General features: G+C 30.8%; 1 protein-coding gene and 1 pseudogene across 1 annotated transcript; one reads left to right on the forward strand and one right to left on the reverse strand.

The window, feature by feature from the left end:
• Window positions 1-4000: 4000 nt before the first annotated feature.
• LOC100819796 (isoflavone 7-O-methyltransferase) lies at window positions 4001-5485 on the reverse strand. The gene is made up of 2 exons (XM_003536140.5): window positions 4683-5485; window positions 4001-4567 (listed from the first exon to the last, which is right to left on the reverse strand). Exons 1-2 carry the CDS (start codon window positions 5445-5447, stop codon window positions 4268-4270), a joined length of 1065 nt encoding a protein of 354 aa, XP_003536188.1. The 5' UTR covers window positions 5448-5485; the 3' UTR covers window positions 4001-4267.
• A 7706-nt stretch (window positions 5486-13191) lies between these two features.
• On the forward strand, window positions 13192-17871 carry LOC100820489 (CLP protease regulatory subunit CLPX1, mitochondrial-like; annotated as a pseudogene).
• The last annotated feature ends 1848 nt before the right edge of the window (window positions 17872-19719 follow it).

Raw genomic sequence — 19719 nt, forward strand, 5'->3', positions numbered from 1 at the left:
AAAAATTACTTGAAACCTGAAATTCACTTTTAATTAAAAATTACTTAAAAAAAAATTTTCATACAAATTATTTTACTGGAAACTAAGAAATAAAAAAAATTACTTACAAAAAATAACTTGAAAGCTGAAATCTAGTTTTAATTAAAAATTACTTTAAAAAAATTATAATACAAATACAAATTATTTTACTGGAAACTAAGAAATAAAAAAAATTACTTAAAAAAATTTTCTTAAAGCTGATATCTAGTTTTAATTAAAAATTACTAAAAAAATTATGATACAAATTATTTTACTGTAAACTAAAAAAATAAAAAAATTACTTAAAAAAAATTACTTGAAACCTGAAATTTACTTTTAATTAAAAATTACTTTAAAAAAAATTTCATACAAATTATTTTACTGGAAACTACAAAATCAACTATAAATCTAATTTAATTATAAAATTAATAAAAACTATACATTCAAACTGCTATAAATAATTACTTACATAAAATTATAACACAAATTATTAATTTCGAAAAAGGAATGTATTATTTTGACTTCCAAAAAAGGAACGTATTATCAATTATAATTTTTTTAATATATATAAGAACATGTTATTTTTACTTCCAAAAAAGGAACCTATTATTTTTTAAGTAATAATATAAATAATTTACACTAATCATGTTTTCATATTTATTTTATTAAAAAAACTTTAGTAACCTATAAATAAAGTAGTATGTTTAAATTTAACATAATTTCAAAATGCACGTTTTTATTCTAGTCAGACATAACCTATATTAATGATACTAAAATTTGTAGTATGGTAAGTATTATTGTTTTTTTTCCTCCTTGTGAATAACACAATAAATGAATTTATTATGAAAATTTTAAAATAATGCAAACATGAATAGTAACTGTGTGAAGTTGATCGCAAAATCAAACAAGGGCATCTGCAAATTTCAAACAAGGGATTTATCTTTAAGCCTCAAATATCAAACCTTATGCAGATAAATCCCTAAACACTCATAGTTTTGAAAAAAATTATAACACAAATTATAGCCTCATTCAAATATTTAAAACTGAACAACCAAATACAAAACTTTATGCGCAATTCCTAAACACTCACAATTTTAAAAACTGAAATCTCAGCAATGTTGAGATGAATTTCACGTATATAAAGCCCTTAAATCTGAGTACTCAGCAACGTTGAAGAAGCAAATAAGCACAATTCCTAAACAATCACAATTTTAAAAAGAGCACGCAGCAACGTTGAGAGGGTATATATAGGCCTTAAATCGCCACCAGAAGTGGCTAATTCTTGTGCTCTAACTCGCTGGTGGGAGTTGCAACTTGCCTTTAAGTCGCCAATGGCAATTGCAACTCCCCTACCTGAAAAACGTGCCTTCTTTTATCTGAAAAGGCTGGAACAACATGCCTCTCTCTGAAAAGTAAAACTGAATCCTGCAAAAGCAAAACCGCCAGTCAAACTGGCGGTTTTACTTACCTGTGACCAGACTCGCCAGGAGAACTGGCGACTTGCACCTGCTACCAAATCGCCAATGGTACTGGCGTTTTCCTTGCCACGTGGGAGATGCTCAGCAAACTAGCCATTGCCAATGGCGGTTTGCTAAGAGCCCTATGCAATTTACGTAAAAAACAACCCCCCCTCGTAAAATTTTTTAAAACGACCCCATTTGGGGAAATATTTTATAAAAATACCCCATTTGGGGAAATTTGCCGACGTTGATAAATGCCAAAAAATTTCTAAGACCCAAGGAGGAGGATCTGTTAGAATTTTAGGAGATCCTTATAAAATATCAATATAACCACTAAGAACACATTACGTTAGATTATCAAAGAATTTTAAAAATATATGAATCTATAATAATTGATAAAAAAAATGTAGCGGAATCTGAATTTGTAAGTAAGTGATGGTTTCATGGTTCATCCTCAACCAGAATCTTTTCATTCCTTAATAGGACCTTCGTAATTTTTTAGATGGGGGAAAGAAAAATTATGTGTGATGACTCGGTATATTGGAGACCAAAGCCTTCTTATAGCGTATTAACTTAATACGGTTTCCATTATTTCTTAATGGGCCAACACTGACATCTACTCGTTTAAGTCCATATCATTTTATTTAGTTGTCTAAGAGACTCACTTAATTTGATCACATAAAATAAAACTCGTTAATGATAAATAGCTAATATAATTGTCTTATAATATTAGCTCACATTAATCATTGGAATAGAAAATTTCAACAGTATCGATTGAGATCAACAAAACCAACCTACCTCAAGATGCTAGAAGAAACAAGATGTGCACGTACTGCAGTCATGGCAGACACGTCATGAATGACTGTTACGCCAAGCATGGATACCCTCCGGGTCATCTACGCTATCTGAGCAAGCCCTGATTCCATAACTGCGCAGCAAGAGCAGTCAACAGTGTCAAATGAGAAGAAGAAATGGGCAACATGAAGGAAGAAACTCAACATGGACTAGGCTTTCATTTCACACCAGCCCAACAACAAAGATTAATGGCTCTCCTTGACCAAGAACAACTCAGTAGCTCATCCCACTTAGGCCAATTTTTCTTTGGTCATGGGGGCTTTGCTTCTAAAACAATAGCTAAGAAGCAAAAATAGAGGTTGCCATGCTTTTTTCTACAAAACCCTAAATCGAATGCCTTTTCTTCACCTTATGTTTTTTTTACTAAAGTTCCATCAAATTGCAAACCCATATTGCTACAATGTTGAACTAGGGAAATTTATGATTTGAAATTTGGGATGCAAGTAGTACCTAAGAATTTTTGCTTAAGTGTTTTCATCTCATTTTTAAAAAAAAAACAAGATGAAAACACTTATGCAAAAATTAAAAAATATTAAAGATTAAAAATATATTTTTGAAATTCATTATATTCATGCAAAATTATAGTATATTTAGTTCTCATAAAATCTAAATATGTAATTTTTTGGCCTAAAACTTTCCCGAACGAGTCATGACTGACCTTAATTAGTGCCCAACATGTTTCCAAATATTTTTCACAAAATTTATTATTTTTTTTATTGAACCCTAAAGCATCGTATGTTCCTTCGAAGACCATATCTATGCCACCACCAACCCCTGCCCTCTTAGTTACACATGCCACCAACACTAAAGACCATGCATAGCCACTTTGGTCCTCCTCCGCACGAGACCTTTTCGCGTCAGATCTGTGCATCGTGCATGATACCCCACCTCCTTGACCACCACCACCACCACCGTCATGACACCCAAGACCACAAAGGAAATGCACGCAACCACCCTTGGTCCAATCAGCTTTGCATGTGACCCCAACCCCAATGCGACTCAAACTCGAGTGTATGTACACCTTTGCGCCACTAGCCCAACCATCATGAGAGAGGGAATTTGAGATCAACAAATTTGGTTTGATGGTGGTGATTAGATTTGGTTGTGTGTTGGTTGGTGGTGGTGAATTGATGGAGGTGGTTGGGTTTGGTTGTGCGATGGCAATGGATTGATGATGATGTTGGATTTGCTTGTGCGGTGGTGGTTTGGCATAGTAAACTTGGGTTGTTGATGTCTCTCGTAGGATCATGGGGAATCGACGAATTTTCACATCGATTATAATTATAATCAATGTACAATAACATTTTCTATATTAGTTATCGATTATAGTAATAACTAATACTAAAAAGATTTAAAAAATGGTCAATTTTTCATATACCTATGTTCAAATTACCCAAAGCTACGTCCGAAAAAAAATAACACTTTTCAATTTTGCAAGGAAGAAAAACATATCAAAAATTTTGTAAGGAGAATTTTAAATATTTCAATACGAAAAATATATTTTAGTCAATAATAAAAAAAAATCATCAAAAAGGTCTATGTGTAGAGGCCAAAGCTAAATTTCGATCCATTGCTATTTACTTTCATTCAAATAATGCTAATTAATGTAAATCCACTAGAGAAAACGAGAAACGAAAGCCATACCAAAAGGTTGTATACTTATTAAATTCGCTGCATGTTCATTCAATTTATTTTGGTCAAATAGGACTGAGAGATTCGTACACAGAACATTTAACCGCCTAGCGGTGAGGAACATATTGTAATTCCAACAGAAGTTAACAATGCCAATATGCCATCTTAGCTTTATTCAACTCACAACACGCGCAAACTATTAAATGCATAATAACGATGTCTTAGGATGTTCATATATATATATATATATATATATATATATATAACATGTTGAGTGCGATATACAGAAATCATATAAATGTTCATGGATAGACCTCAATTAGAGATCTAAAACCAAAGATGGGAAATATTTTGTAGTGTTTGAATCCTGCTTCAATGAAGAGTTGTTTCCATTCTTTTTCACTTCGCTCTTTTCCATTCATAGTCAACATAATTATATCCAAACTAAGCTTTGTTTGAGTCATATCCGGGTCATCTAGCTTCTCATTTATTATTGTATCTATGATAATCACTTTCCCTATGTTGTCTTTGCTTGAAATAGAATCTCTACACTTTTCCAAGATCTTTATGCAATTTTCGTCGTTCCAATTATGTAAAACTGACTGCAAAGAGTGTAAAAAACAAAAAGAAAAAAAAAAGAACTATGTCTCCTGAGTCCTGATTGCAATAATCTTTTCTTAATCAAATCAGCAAATGGACATTAAGATATATTTGTACCTTTAGTAGAACTGCATCAGCTTGAGGGATAGATTTGAACATATCACCACCAACGAAACCTACATTATTGGTTTCTGTCAAGTTTGCTACAACATGAGGAAGGTCAAGCACAACACATTTCAGCTCAGGAAATGCGTCACAGATAATTCTTGCGGTGGTTCCAGTTCCACCACCTACATCCACCATGGAATCTAGCCCCTCAAAAACTGAAGTGCAATTTTTGAGTGCCAAGTCTAGTATTTGGGAATCACTTGCCATAGCCTCATTGAAGAGACTAAAATATTCAGGGTTTTTCTCAAGAAGCCCCCAAGCACTTGTTCCGTGGGCTGTCTCAAATACTGAGGGGTCCTTCCCACGAATCCATTCCCCCAAGTGATGGTATTTAACGTTCCGAAGTGGATCGGTAAAGGCTAGAACCATTGGAGATAAACAATGATCACTACTATTGACAAGAAGCTTTGATGCAGGGGTTAGAGCATATGTTAATTCATGTTCTTCTTGGCTCTCATGGATCTCAAATATCCCATTGTGTGCCAAGAAGCGCATGAACCGTTGCACAAAACCAGCCTTAGCTGGTGGAATCTGAAGAGTGGAGACCAAGTCAGAAAGAGTAATGGGTTTGGCATGGTTGTGTATTATGTCTGGAATACCTAATTGGACAGCCCACTTAAGACACATAGGTCTTAGGTGGCCATATAGCTGCATGTACAATAGAGTTTGGCCCTCAAAAAGCTCAATTTCTTTCTGGTTATTCATTGAAGCCATTACTGCAATCGATATTTGCTTAAACTTGTTTTCTTTGTTTCCATAACCAGCATTGGCTTCGCTTATATAATGTTTTAACTTTTAATTAGTCTGCAATGTAACCTACATACGTCGCTGCTGATTATCAACTATAAAATTGCGTCACCATTAACCCCTAGAAAATAATTAATGGACAAAGGAAAGCCATGATAACTCTGATATCTTTGAGTTCTAATTAAAATAAATTAAGAACCTTATTCAATTTATCTGTCTTCTTATGTAAAATATGATAGAATAAATTATTCTATGTTACCTTATTCAATTTATCTGACCACCAAATCAAGTTGATAATATTTTACTATTTACCTTCAACACACAGCATATTAAACCTCTCCATTCATTTGGCAATAACATTCAGTTTGGTTGGTCAATCACGATCATGACATAGATAAAAGGAAATTAACTTTTTTGTTTTATCTCTATTCAAAGTATAATTTGACACTCAAAGTCATGATAAAAGACAAGACATTTATAAATTTCTCAAACACATTCAATTTATATTTTTGAATTAAGATTTAAACATGCAAATTAATAATCTAAGCATCCATGTTGAACGCTCAAAGATCCCAGAAACTTATAGGGGGGTTTCATCCTCTGCTATTAATATTCCAATATATAATTTTTAATAAATAGTTATTTTATAAATATTGACTTCTATAAAAGTAATTACTGATTTTAAACAAATTTTTTCTTCTTAAAAAAAATATTCCGTATAAAAGAAAATTATGCGACTAACTTTTAATATGTAAAGATCACGAAAGTTGATAGGACCAAGAAATCAAACCCTTATACTTAAGAAATTTGGTCATTTATCAATAGTGTTGAACCTTCTTGAAACTGGTGATTGAATTAATATTTTATTTCAGATAATAAAAAATAATAGAAATGTCTATCACCAATATAATTTTTATCAAATAAAATGTAATATTTATTTCTTAGAAATTTCTATAATAAATCTGAGCAGGTTGTTAATTTTCCTTCTGCTTGCCACCATAGATTTTAAGTTGCAGCAATCTCAAGCTAATCCTTCAAAGTTCAAACACAATGTAAGTCGTAAGAGCTCATGTATCAGTTTTTCAAAAAATCAATTAAATTTAAAATACTGGGTGGCAACTGCAAGTTTCCTTGAAGTCAACTCGATACTTGACGCTAATATTTTGTTTTTTTTGTTTTTGTTTTATTCCTACTTTATTTTATTTTATTTATCCTCTTCCCCGTTCACTCACTCACCCTCTTCCATGATGGTTAGCCTCCTTCTTTGTTCACCCACCCCGCCAGAATCATGCATAAACAACACCTTTAATATCAAAATCACAGACATAGCATATATATATATATATATATATATATATATATATATTACATATTTGGGAACGTTACAACCACAACAATAATAAAATTTAATTTGTTTTTAGCATGTGTTGCATTTTTTTATTATCAAATTTATGTATTTTTTATTTGTTTAACATTTAGTTGTAAATAAAAATTAAATTTATGCTTATTTTCCTATTTCTTAATATTTATAAATTTTTTCCTTATATATTTTATTAATTATATTTAATTTAATAAATATTTAAATAAAATATTTAAAAATGATATTCATGTGAGATCTACTAAAGATTTTGAAAGAGATCTTCAATTTTACCTAACACTATATATCTATTAAAATATATTTAAGATTTCAATTTAAAATCTCTCACTAAAGATATTCTTACACACCCAAATTTTCTATTTTAGTCTTGACAAATCTTTCTCCTTATTAGTCCTCAACGTTTTTCCATTGATTTTCCGTTATTTGATGCTAATGTGGTTAATGAAAAGTCAAATCACCTATGTCACGTTAATTAAGTAAGGGCATGGGCTGCTTTCAAAAAAAAAAAAAGGCCATGTGTTCATCTAAAATCTTCAACTAAAACCCTTATTATACTCCCCATTTGAATTTCCGCCCTCCCTCTTATAAAATCAAATCTCCAACACAGTGGCTTGCGATTACAAATAAAAGACATTTTGAAAGACAAATTTATTATAAATTGCAGTGTTATTCTGCAACTGTTATTTAAATTATATTTCAACTACAAGTGAGTTACACATTGTAAAAGGGGATAGGCAAGACTTACTGATTCAAATTAATTTTTTTTATAATTAAAATCAAATTGCAGTAGGGCTGGTCGAACGCCAAGTGAGGTCCCAAAGAAAATTTGAAGAAAAATATTTTACTTTAAATGAAAAATTATATATTGAGGCTTTTCTTCAACATATACAACTTTTTTTTTCTAATAAATGTGGTTTTTCTTTACTTCATAAAAGCTAAAAGCAAATTTATTTTATCGGTGAACTTAAAGTTTGAACTTTAGTTACTTTATAATTGGGTCGACCCTATCACTAGTTTCGGATTGCAATGTACCGATGTACGTATGGTTCTGTTTTTGGTTCATAGGTGATGCTTATATTTGGAAGAAAAAAAATGACATATCATCATAATCCATGGACGAAGCATTTTATGGAAATTGATAGGTCATGTGGAGTATACAGCGCTCATGTTACTGAGGTTGTCAAAGTTTGGACCACACAAAACACTTTAAAAAGAATTTTTCTTGGTTGTAAAACATCAACCTAGAGGGATTAAAACAATTCTTCAAATTCATGTTTTGGCAAAAATTTGTAGGGATTGAAGTTGAGTTTACTGGAAAAACAAAAGCACACTATTTGAAAAAAAGTGGAATAGTGACCAAAATTATTGGTGCAAATGGTGACCATTTTTGCAACCAAAATATTCAAATGCAAAGAATATAGATGCTAAATCAGTCATAACATGGCTTAAACTTATAAATGTTATTAAGAAATAATAGTGACTGATATGGCAATTGATTTTTCATTCACATCTTAATTGCATTCAATCACTAAAACAAAATAACAATTGATATATTCGTCCAGGCGACCAATTACATTTTAGTTTCTAACTCTCATGAATATCAACTGATTTTATTTCAATTACACGTTAAGAAAAGATTTTTGTTGCTAGTTGATGATTGATTATGAACTAATAAAACATGAGTCTAACACTAATAATTGATTAAAGTCCAATAAAATCCAAGTGTAATAAAGGTTGATTACTTTGTTCTTTAATTCTTTTAGCATGACCCCAGCTATGTCGTTAACACCCATTGGTTCTACTTTCAAAAGCGGTGAACACACTTGTGAGGGACAATTTGAGTTTTTGACTGGTTTGAAGAAGAGTGGAGCCTGGTGAATGTGATCTTAAGAATGATGTTGGATGATGAAGAAGTTTCAAAAGTTGTCAAAGGACGTGGGTGCCAACAATTGGAGTAGACATGTGTGAGATTACTTAAATAAAAACTTCCCAAAAGAGATACCAAAATTAGGAATAGAGAAACTTTGTTATTTACTTCTCAGTTCACACTCACACTTCCCAAATGGGGCGTTTCAATGAGTTTTTGTTTAATTAAAAACTAAGGGTGAACATTAGGTTTTTAAAATTCAATTCATATTTAAACCATATTTGTTTAAGTGGTTTGGGTTTTAAATCCAATCCATTTAAATGAATACAGATTTATTAAATCGGTTTGGATATTTTTAAACTGAATTTTTATTTTAAATTAAATATGTTTTGGTTTTAATTTTTTATAAGGTTTTCTTTAGTTTTCATCCATTTAGAATATAAAAATATATTATTTTTTATGTGATATCGATGTTGAATAATTGCTCAATATAGGGTTGTGCAAAATTTGATTTTTTTTTAAAATCAAATTGATCCAATTTCAAACCATTTTTTAAAAACTGTTCAGTTAGCCAACTGTTTTTATAAAGTGGATCTACGAGTTTTTTTAAAACATATTTTTAGTTTCTATAATTTACTATTTTTTTGTTTTTTATCCTTACAAAGTTATTTTTTTATTTTTATTCCTTGTAAAATGAAAATTATGTATATTTTATTTCTAATCCTTAAGACACTCTAAATAACACTTTGAATAATAAAAAAAATCTAAAATATCTTAAAGATTAAAAATAAAAATAAAAACTTAATTTGTCATGATTAAAATAAAAAATAATTTTATAAAGACAAAAAATTACTAATTACGTGAAGTAAAAATATATTTAATTTTTTTTTTCAAACTGGACTTTATGGCCACATATGGACCGGAGTTTTTAAAGAACCAAATCAACCAATATGCTTTATAAAAATGTGTTAGTTTTAGATTTTTTATTTAAAATATTTATATCATCGCATTTTTCATTCTTTTGTTTATTTCCTTTCATTTTCTTTCATATATCTTAGTTTAGGTTTGTGTGCGTTGTAAAACTCTTTTTTTATGAGTGTTGCAAAATTCATTTATGCATACAAGTGCACGTCAAAAATAATGAATTATTTTCTATTAACACCTTTATAATTAATCTCCGCTCCAACATGAGTCATCACAAGGTTGAATTTAATGTTACTTGAATTAATAATTTGTTAATATTATAAAGATCTTTGATATTATCCTTTAATTACAAACTATAAATACATTTATTTACTTTTATAATAATAATTTTTTATTAATTCATGAGTATATTAAATAGGGTATTAAAAATTGAACTAAACCAATTATAAATCATAAAATCAAAAAAAATTGAAAACCACACAAAACAAAAAACTAAAAAACACATTTTTTTATTTGATTTGGTTTTTGAATCTTGTTATAAAAAATTAAACCAAACCGAATAAATCACATTTTATAATTATATTACTTTTTATTGTGATAATTAATAATAAGTATTAAATAATTTACTACTTTTTTTTTTACTTTACAATCAAGATGTATATTTTATTTTTATATGTTAAAAAATGATGTACTAACATTGTTAAAAAGTAGGGTAAAATATGAAGTGATATACAAATTATTATTATGTTAAAAAAAAGTTAGAAATATCATTTTATATTAATGTTAAATAAAAGTTAAAATAATAAATTTGAATTATATGGAAAAAAATTTTAAAAAATCTACAAAATCAAACCGAATCAAATTATAATATGTGATTTGGTTTGTTAACCAAACGAATCACATCTTAATTCTATGTTTGGCTCAAATTATTTTTTTTCTAAAAATCAAACAAATCACACCACAAACACCTCTAATATTAAACTCATAAGTTATTTAATGTGATTTCCCTAAAAAAATTAATTGAACTTGATAAAGTCATATAAAAAATGCTATAAAGAATATAACAAAAAGATAAATAATAAATATAATAACAGTGTAAAATTATTTCATACTTCACAAAATTATTATACTTAATAAATTTATTTATTTTTGTAATAAATATTTTCTGAATAACATACATTAATAATTTTTTTTTGTATAGATCACTAATATAGTAATACCTTCATGGAAGATCATTTTGTTGGAATCTCTTCATTTGCATATCCAAAACGCAAACTCTTATGAAACAAGTATGGATGGTAAAGTATCTCTCCACAAAGATTAACATTCAATCGATCTTTAATAATTAAGAAATCATTAGATAAATAATAGGTTAAAATATATTTTTTGTCCCTATAAATATAAAAAAATTTGAAATTTGTAAAATTTTCGATATATTTTTTGTTCTTGTAAAACTGAAATGTGTTATTTTTTAACTCAAAGTTAGACTTGGACGAATTTAAGTCTATGTGACATTTTTTAAAACTTAAATTATAGGTTAAATTATGTATTTCATCCCTATAAATATTGAAATGTTTTTAATTCGTCCCCCTGCAAAATTTTAAGCCTTTTTTCATCCTTGAAAAAATGAAATTTATTACTTCATTGATGGTTGTGAGAATGAATGATTTCTAGTGGTTAAAAACCACAACAAAAAATGCAGAAAAAAGTCAAAAGTTTGTAAATCCCTCTTTCCTAACCTCCTTATTTCTTAACTTTCTTCACTTCTCCAAATTTTAATAAAAAAAAAATTTCTTTTTCTTTTTTAAGTGTATTGTTCAATTGTAATGGCTATCACCACCTTATTAATCATGTCATCTTCTTTTTTTCTCTTTGAATTCTCCTTCCTTTCGAAAACCTAACACCTTCACTTCCAAACTCAATGTTACGAATATCAATTCTAATGTTCTACCGGAATCAAAGTCACCGACAAACTCAACAACCTAACTTCCGAATTCACCTCTCTCTCTCTCTCTCTCATTAGCCTGGTGGATGAAGAAGATGAAGAAAGTCAAGGAAGAAAGAGCTTAGGAAAGAGAGAATTACAAATTTGTGGATTCTTTTTCCTTTTGTGGCGATTTTTAACCCTGGAAATCATCAACTCTTATAATCATCAATGAAACCAATGAAAGAATCACACGTATGTTTAGATACCTGAATCTATCTGCGGGCCAAAAAGTAATAGATTTCAATTTTTCGAGAATGAAAAAAGACTTAAAAATTTGTAAGGATAGATTTCGAACATTTCGATATTTATAGGGACGAAAAACATATTTTAGCAATTTAAGTTTAAAAAAACATCACTTAAACTCGGATTCATCCAAGTCTTACCACGAGTAAAAAAATAACGCATTCCAATTTTACAAAAACGAAAAACATGTTAAAATTTTTGTAAAAAATCAATTCTAATTTTGTTGATATTTATTAAATTAAAAAACATATTTTAACCTATATAAGTGTGTGTGGTTTGCATTTTCATTTTCTGAAAATTGTTTTTATTTTCAAAAGATTAGAATTCTAAAAACATATTTGGTTTGACTTCTTGTTTTCTGCTTTCAAGAAATAAAAATACTGAAAATGCATTTTTAAAAGAAAATGTATTTTTAGATTTACTTAAAATTATATTTTTTGTCACCGTGTTTTCATTTTACCCAAGATGAGATTATTGGAATTTCAACTGAAGGACGCTGAAAATGAGATTGTATTGTTTCCTGTCTTTAATTCGTTTGAGAAAATATTTTCACTAAAAAAATAGAAATCCTAAACATTTTTTTATCATTATTTTCTAATTCCAAATAAAAATGAAAACAGAAAAGAAAATAATCAAAGAGACTAAGGGGGTGTTTGGTTTGGTTGTTTTCTGTTTTCATTTTCACTGAAAACAGAAAACAGTGATGAAAATGTGTTTGGTTGGATTTCTGAAAACATTTTCAGTGAAAATGAAAACAGGAAACAACCAGAAAATGAAAACAATACATTTTTGTTTTCAGTGTTGAACAGAAACCTAATCTTTTGAAAATGAAAACAATTTTCAAAAAATAAAAATAGGAAATGAAAACAGAAAATGAAAATACAAACCAAACACACCCTAATATATTTTATATATCTGAACTAGAGGTCGATTTGGCAGTTTCCTTTCGTACTATTAAACAGAACTACAGTAGTATTTTTCTTTCCAATCCTTTTCGTTCTGGTTTTGGGTGCCCGATTCATTCGACCACAAAAGAGCGCAAATAAATGGAATTAACAACAACGAACGAACGGATCCCAAAGCTGTTTTTCCTTATCCCGACCTACCAAAGTAATACCAATCCGCTCTCATCTCTGTCTCTGTCTCTATGTCTCTATGTCTCGAATCTTCTCCGCATGGAGCAAGAGGAAGCTGCACCTCAACTTAATCCCCACTCTTTTCTCTTCTTCCCCCATCAACTTCAATAGCGGGCTTCTACAGCAATGGGGAGTTACCAGAGGATTGGCCTCACGATCACGACGCTGCTTCGGCTATGCAAACTCCAATTGGGCCCTGGGACGACAACAAAGCTGGGTGGGTCGGAGGGTCCAATTTGGGTAGGGATTTTCCAACTCCGAAGGAAATCTTCAAGGGTCTCGACAAGTTTGTTATTGGCCAGCACATGGCCAAGAAGGTCCTCTCTGTAGCTGTTTATAACCACTATCAAAGAATCTACCACGGGTTTCTTTCTTTCTTTCTTTCTCTCTTCTTTTCTGTAAAGTATAATGTTGTTTGAACAAATTGAAATGAACAAGTTCTTTTTTGTTCTTTAAAAATGTTCACTTGCTCTCCTAAGTTTACATAGCATTTACAAACATATATCACACTTTCAGCACATCTTTTTGATGAACTTTACCATGCTTCCCACATATTTGTTTCTGGGCTAATGTATGTAACGATGTTCCCTATGTTTGGTGCTTTTCCTTGTTTATAGCAGATAATCTGCATGTAGATGTCAGGAAGCTAGTGATAGTTTAACTTAAGCTCCTCATCAACTGTGGCAAAGGACTGTCCATGGTCTTTTTCAAGACGTGTTGCTATACAAATGCATTTAGTACAAATATTTTTTGGTCATAAATCACTTCTATATAAATCATATTACATTTGCTTTCTTTTCAATCGTTGATGGTTGTAATACTTTTGTTATTAAAATCTACTTGCATATAATTTTAGATTTTTCTTTGTCAAATTTGCTTTTAGACTTCTCAGAAGATATCTTATGTTGTTTCTAGTTCTACTTGCCATCTCTTTGTTATGACTTTTATTTTTCTCATATAGGCAGCAGAGTTCAATGTTCAAGCTGCTCAACAAGGGATTATTTACATTGATGAAGTGGACAAGATAACTAAGAAGGTTCTTTGCTAATTTAATTGGCTAAGTTCATAAACATGTGTCCGCTATGGCTTTTAATTTTTAACTGTTAAATATTACAGGCTGAGAGCTTGAATATTAGCCGGGATGTTTCTGGTGAGGGTGTTCAGCAGGCATTATTAAAAATGCTGGAAGGAACTGTAAGTAAAATAATTCCAAAATGTAATTGTTGATATTTGGTTTGCTTCTATGTAAATGAAGTTCTAAGTGAACTCGTTTAGTACTTATCTCCTGTTTAATAACCCATAAATAATGACCATAAGAAGCTAATATCCTATTCTACGCCTGAATTCTTCAACGTGATATAAGTAATTTCTTTCCATATGTTCTCTCAGTAAGGCCATTTTGATCTTTGAGATTTCTATTGCAAACTCATACGACAAACTTATGCTGCAGACATACATACTGGGTAGAATTTGAGTATTTATTAGGTACCCATAGTCATTAATTAGTTAGTTACATTAGCTAGTTAATTAGGTTAGTGTCCTGAAATAATTTGAAGAAGACATGTTGCCTATAAATAAGACAAGAGGTTGAGAGAGAGATCTATTTGGCATTTTGAAAAAAGATTATACTCTTAGAGAGTGGGGAGAGAACTTGATCTCTTTATTTTAATACCCTAAATATTCAATAAAAATAATTTCTTTTCTAGTTTCTGATCCAGTTTCCAGCAGTTGATAAAATTGTCATGGCATCTCCTGTCTGTTTCTTGCAACATTGTCATTTTTTACAAATCACTAAATGTTTCTGAAAAAATAATTCGTTGTAGGAGAGTTAGAGCCATCTAATAGTATCCTTAACTTGGAATGATTTCTTTTTGTCTAGATAGTAAATGTTCCTGAGAAAGGAGCGTGGAAGCATCCACGGGGTGATAACATATAGGTATGTTGTTTCAGAAAGTGCAACATTTGTTACTTGTTTTCTTGTTAGTACTTGGATATGATATGGTATGTTTTTCAAAATTTCTTGTCTGGTATGTTTTTGGGGGTTGTCTTTGTATCCTGAAACACTTTAGAATGATGCACTTTTTTATTAGGTTATTATTTTTAAAGACCATACGATCATCTAATTAACTGAAGTGCACTAATGCATTGACACATCAGAGGCTATAGGTGGTTCAAGGATAATTAGAAAGATGAAAATGTAAGATGGATTCTTTCCTTAGGAAGCCTTTCATCCCCTTAGCAAGTATTTGTCAATGTCAGTTACCTTCAATGATCAGTTGATCACCTATTCACCTAGTGCAGTATGCATATGATTCTGGAATCATTTACTCATTGTTTTTCTTTTGCATTACTGTCCACTCATTTTTTTATGATATGCAGATTGACACAAAGAACATTCTTTTTATATGTGGTGGAGCATTTATTAATCTTGAGAAAACCATTTCAGAGAGGTATTTTTTTTTTGTCTTGTAAGAATGTTTTTTCACAAATGTTCTGCATTCTTGGTTTTGCTAGATTTTTCATCAAATTTTGATTATTTGTGAAATAAACCAGACGACAAGATTCTTCAATTGGTTTTGGAGCACCTGTCCGTTCCAATATGAGAGCTGGTGGAATTACAAATGCTGCAGTCACATCATCTTTACTTGAGTCGGTGAGAATTCACTATGATTATCTGACTAAAACTTTTTTATTCCCCTTCCTGTAAAACTTGATAGGTAGATACTTTGAGCAATTAAACCTAATAAATTGTGAACTTAGCTATTATGTTGTGCACTTCCCCTACTTCTACATCAGTAGAGAAAAACACAAAAGTTAGAGATAAAACTATAATAGCCAATAACCTTCCTAATGCATCTAAAATTAACATTAGTAATTTTCAGGTGGAAAGTGCTGATCTTATTGCATATGGTCTCATACCCGAGTGTATAGGATGATTTCCAATCTTAATTAGCTTGTCAGCTCTAACTGAAGACCAACTTATGCAGGTATTATACTCATTGTTCATATCTTTGATATTATTGTAGCTTTTCCTGCCTTTTCTAGCAGTTTAGTGCACCAAGGCCTAGTTCTGCTTGTCTTTTTATGATGGTCATTCTGTTTTCTGATTTTCTCACTCATTGTTGATACACACATATATACAAGACCAATAAACCTTATGGTCTTTTAGCCTTCTAAAGGCATTAAATCTCTAGGAATATCTCCAATTGCATAAGGGATTGTTTTTAAAACAATATATTTTCTTAAAAAGCTGGATGTTAATCTGGCCATTTCCTTTTGGATTTATCAAACAATATAATGAATGACAGCTTGACAATATGGCCATCTGACATATGCAAGCGCTTGGTTCACATTTAGTTTACGAGATGCAAAAGGAACAAGAAGTTAGGATAAGGATATGGCAGTTCAGAATGGATTTGTAACTTTTGGGTATTGATCTGTTAAGAACTTAAGATTTCCTCATGTACAAAAGAATCATGAGATTCTCTCCGGTGGACCTATAATTTGTCATCCATATATTCTTTTTATCGTTTTAATTAAATAAAAAAGTGTCGGTGTCTATTAGTTTAAAATTCTTGATTTTTGTCTTGTGGTATATTTAATTTTAAATGAAAATGCATAAGCCTATTTTAGAATTCAGAATAAATTTCTAGATTTTGCACAGATCTGATCATATGACTATTGAAATGTTGGCTTTACAGGTCCTCATAGAACCAAAAAATGCTCTTGCTAAGCAGTACAAGAAATTATTTAACACGAATAATGTAAGCAGTTCTTCCTTATTCTCTCTATCTCAAATACATACATTTTGAGTTTTGGTTTGCTTGAATGTGGTATGAAAACTCAAGCAGTTATCACTATTATCTGGATCGTCCCAACCAACTAAATGATCAGCTTGTTTCAGAATCATTCAAGCTACTCCCTTCTACCCTTCCTCCAGTTTTGAGTTGTATGAGTGTTTAATGTACTTGTTATGACTTATGAGTGCAAGCAAGTGATGGGGAGTGTCGGCAGTAAGAAGTAAATTCGTCTAAAACTTTACCCCTAAACTTCAGGTAAAGCTACACTTCACAGAGAAAGCTCATAGATTGATTGCAAAGAAGGCAATGGCCAAAAAAACTGGTGCGAGGGGTTTAAGAGCACTACTGGAAAGCATTTTAACCGAAGCTATGTATGAGGTACGAAAAAGTCTTTTTTACTTATAAAATATATTGCTGTCCTCAAGCATCTAAGACTATCAGTGGTCCCTCTGATCTTAAACTAATATATTGAGTGCTTGTATGCATCAGATTCCAGATGTTAAAGCAGGAGATGAACTGATTGATGCAGTTGTTGTTGATGAGGAGTCAGTAGGATCAGTAAATGCCCCTGGTTGTGGAGGAAAAATTCTTTGTGGAGATGGTGCTTTGGAACTGTACCTGGCTAAGATTGAGGGTTCAGTGGTATGATATTGCGGCTGAATACATGTTTGTTGATGCTTTAGATTTAGTTTTTTGTGCTGGCTGGTCTGTCCAAGTTGCCTTGTGAACTCCCTGCTAATAAAGGATTTCATACAGATGTTTTGCAATAGTGATGAACTATGAGAATGTGATAGGTGATTTTGACCTGATTTGCTTCATGTATTGTAGGTTAACGGGGACGTAGCTGAGCCAGACTTACAAGAAGGGGAATCAGAAATTTCATCAAGAGCCGTGAGCATGTAATATTATATATTATATTTACCACAATCAAGGTGTATAATATATCATTGTTGTTATCTGTAAAAATCACATTCATAATCTGCTGTAATTATCCCTTGTATAACGGTGTAGCTTCTGTTTTATGTACATTGGATAGGAAAGAGATAAAAAATTGAAGTATGTAGCATTGCTAATTTAGGCATCACGTCATCCAAAATTTCAATTGGTTTTGATGAAACTCTATTTTGAGACAATTTTCTCTTCTGCTGCCCCACTAATATTAAGGGGTGTTAGCAAAATACTTTTTTTTTTTAAACTTTTTTTTAGCATTTTTTTTATTGGCCAAAATTTACATGGGTGTCATTAGTCTGGAAATGAAATCTACTAAATGGAGAATGGGATTTACATATTTGGTAAGATCTACATAAGTTTTACCTAACAGGAGAATGTGTTAAAGAGTTTTAGAAAAGATCTACATAAGTTTTACCTACATATAGGGTGGACTGTAATTGTATAAAAAAATTTATACTGTTAGTATATAACATTTTTGTATCTTTAGAAATGTGTTAACATTTCTCAAAGGTTAAAAAACTAAAAACACAGACTGATTATGAAGTATTATTGCACCCCTCCCCCTTTTTATTTGGACGAATGTTGAAATTCGTTATGTTTCACATGAAAAGTTGTTTCTCAGATATGAAAAATCTATCCAAATGAGTTATGAATAGTTCAGTCGTTAGTATAGGCGAAGATTTGATATGGGTAGGATTGAAGTTTGGGATACCATACAAACATACAACAATAAAAAAAAAAAAAAAAAATCAGGTGGGCCATTTATATTGGGAGCTCAACAATGTCTTGCGACAAAACCAGTATGTTATATTCGTATGGCATTATGAGAGTTGATAAATTAATTTGATGATATATTAATCTTTTTTGTGTTAAGCCAGTATATTATATTTTGATTGGATAATCTTCGTTTTTAGGATGTTATATGTGATACCCTCTATCCCAACGTACATATAGTGAAAGAAAATATGAAACAACGAGAATAATTTAAAAAGATTTATTTCACAACTAAAAATAAAATTTCTCAACGGAGTAAAAAGTTTGTATTCACAATTTAATCAAGTTAAAACTTATCGGTAAGAATATAAAAATGAGTTTCGACTCCAAACAAAGATCATACTGGTATTACAACTAAAATTCCAATGAAAAACAAAGAAGTAAATTATGTTTAACTGCATATCTCAAATAGCATATGATAAAAATAACATAAAATCCTAAGCCTCGATGTCACATCCTATCAAAGCATAGTGTTCCCTCATCCTCTAGGACAAGATTCTCCTTAGTCATCCACCTAATCATTTGCTCCCACGAACACAAGTTTTGAGATTATCATAGGATTCAAGCACAAATAACACACAAAGAGTGAGTTATTACATTCCTAATAGGTAAAGATAAATGAAAGCACATATATATAATATAAGTATAACAAGACTTAGCACAATTTGCATTATTTTACCACTCATTGCGTAACACCATTTGTCCCAAGGATTTAATTACAAAATCATATTCCACACATTCACATTAATCGTGTGATCAGATCAACACATCTCAAGTACAACACAACATCTCACACTCACACAATTCATTACCCATCATTACGTAACAAGTCACAATGATCATTACACAAATGTTATGCAACAAATACACTAAGACTCAATCCTATATGCAATGTGGTATCATTTCAGTGAAAAGCCTTGTCAGGCACTTAGGAGTACATGACAAGACAAATCACACACTGGTAAATCAGGTCACTCTCACTAGATAAAAACATAGGGAGACCAGTCAGGTCACACTATTTTGCGAGAATGCTCCAACCATGTGGAATCGACACAGGTTTAAAGGAACACTCAAATCAAGTGTATTTACCCTAAAGACCTAGACTCCGAAGAGTCCGTCAGGGCTTCTCCCTTCTGATGTAGGTTCAACCTAGAAAATTTTTTAACATACAAACTCTAT

This window comes from Glycine max, chromosome 10 (genome assembly GCF_000004515.6).
Source record: "Glycine max cultivar Williams 82 chromosome 10, Glycine_max_v4.0, whole genome shotgun sequence".
In the NCBI taxonomy this organism is placed as follows: domain Eukaryota; kingdom Viridiplantae; phylum Streptophyta; class Magnoliopsida; order Fabales; family Fabaceae; genus Glycine; species Glycine max.

Coding starts and splice junctions, on each gene's coding strand:
- LOC100819796 (XM_003536140.5), bottom strand. CDS start 5,447: ATGGCTTCAATGAATAACCAGAAAGAAATTGAGCTTTTTGAGGGCCAA. Junction 4,568..4,682: donor CTGATGCAGTTCTACTAAAG/GTACAAATATAT, acceptor CACTCTTTGCAG/TCAGTTTTACATAATTGGAA.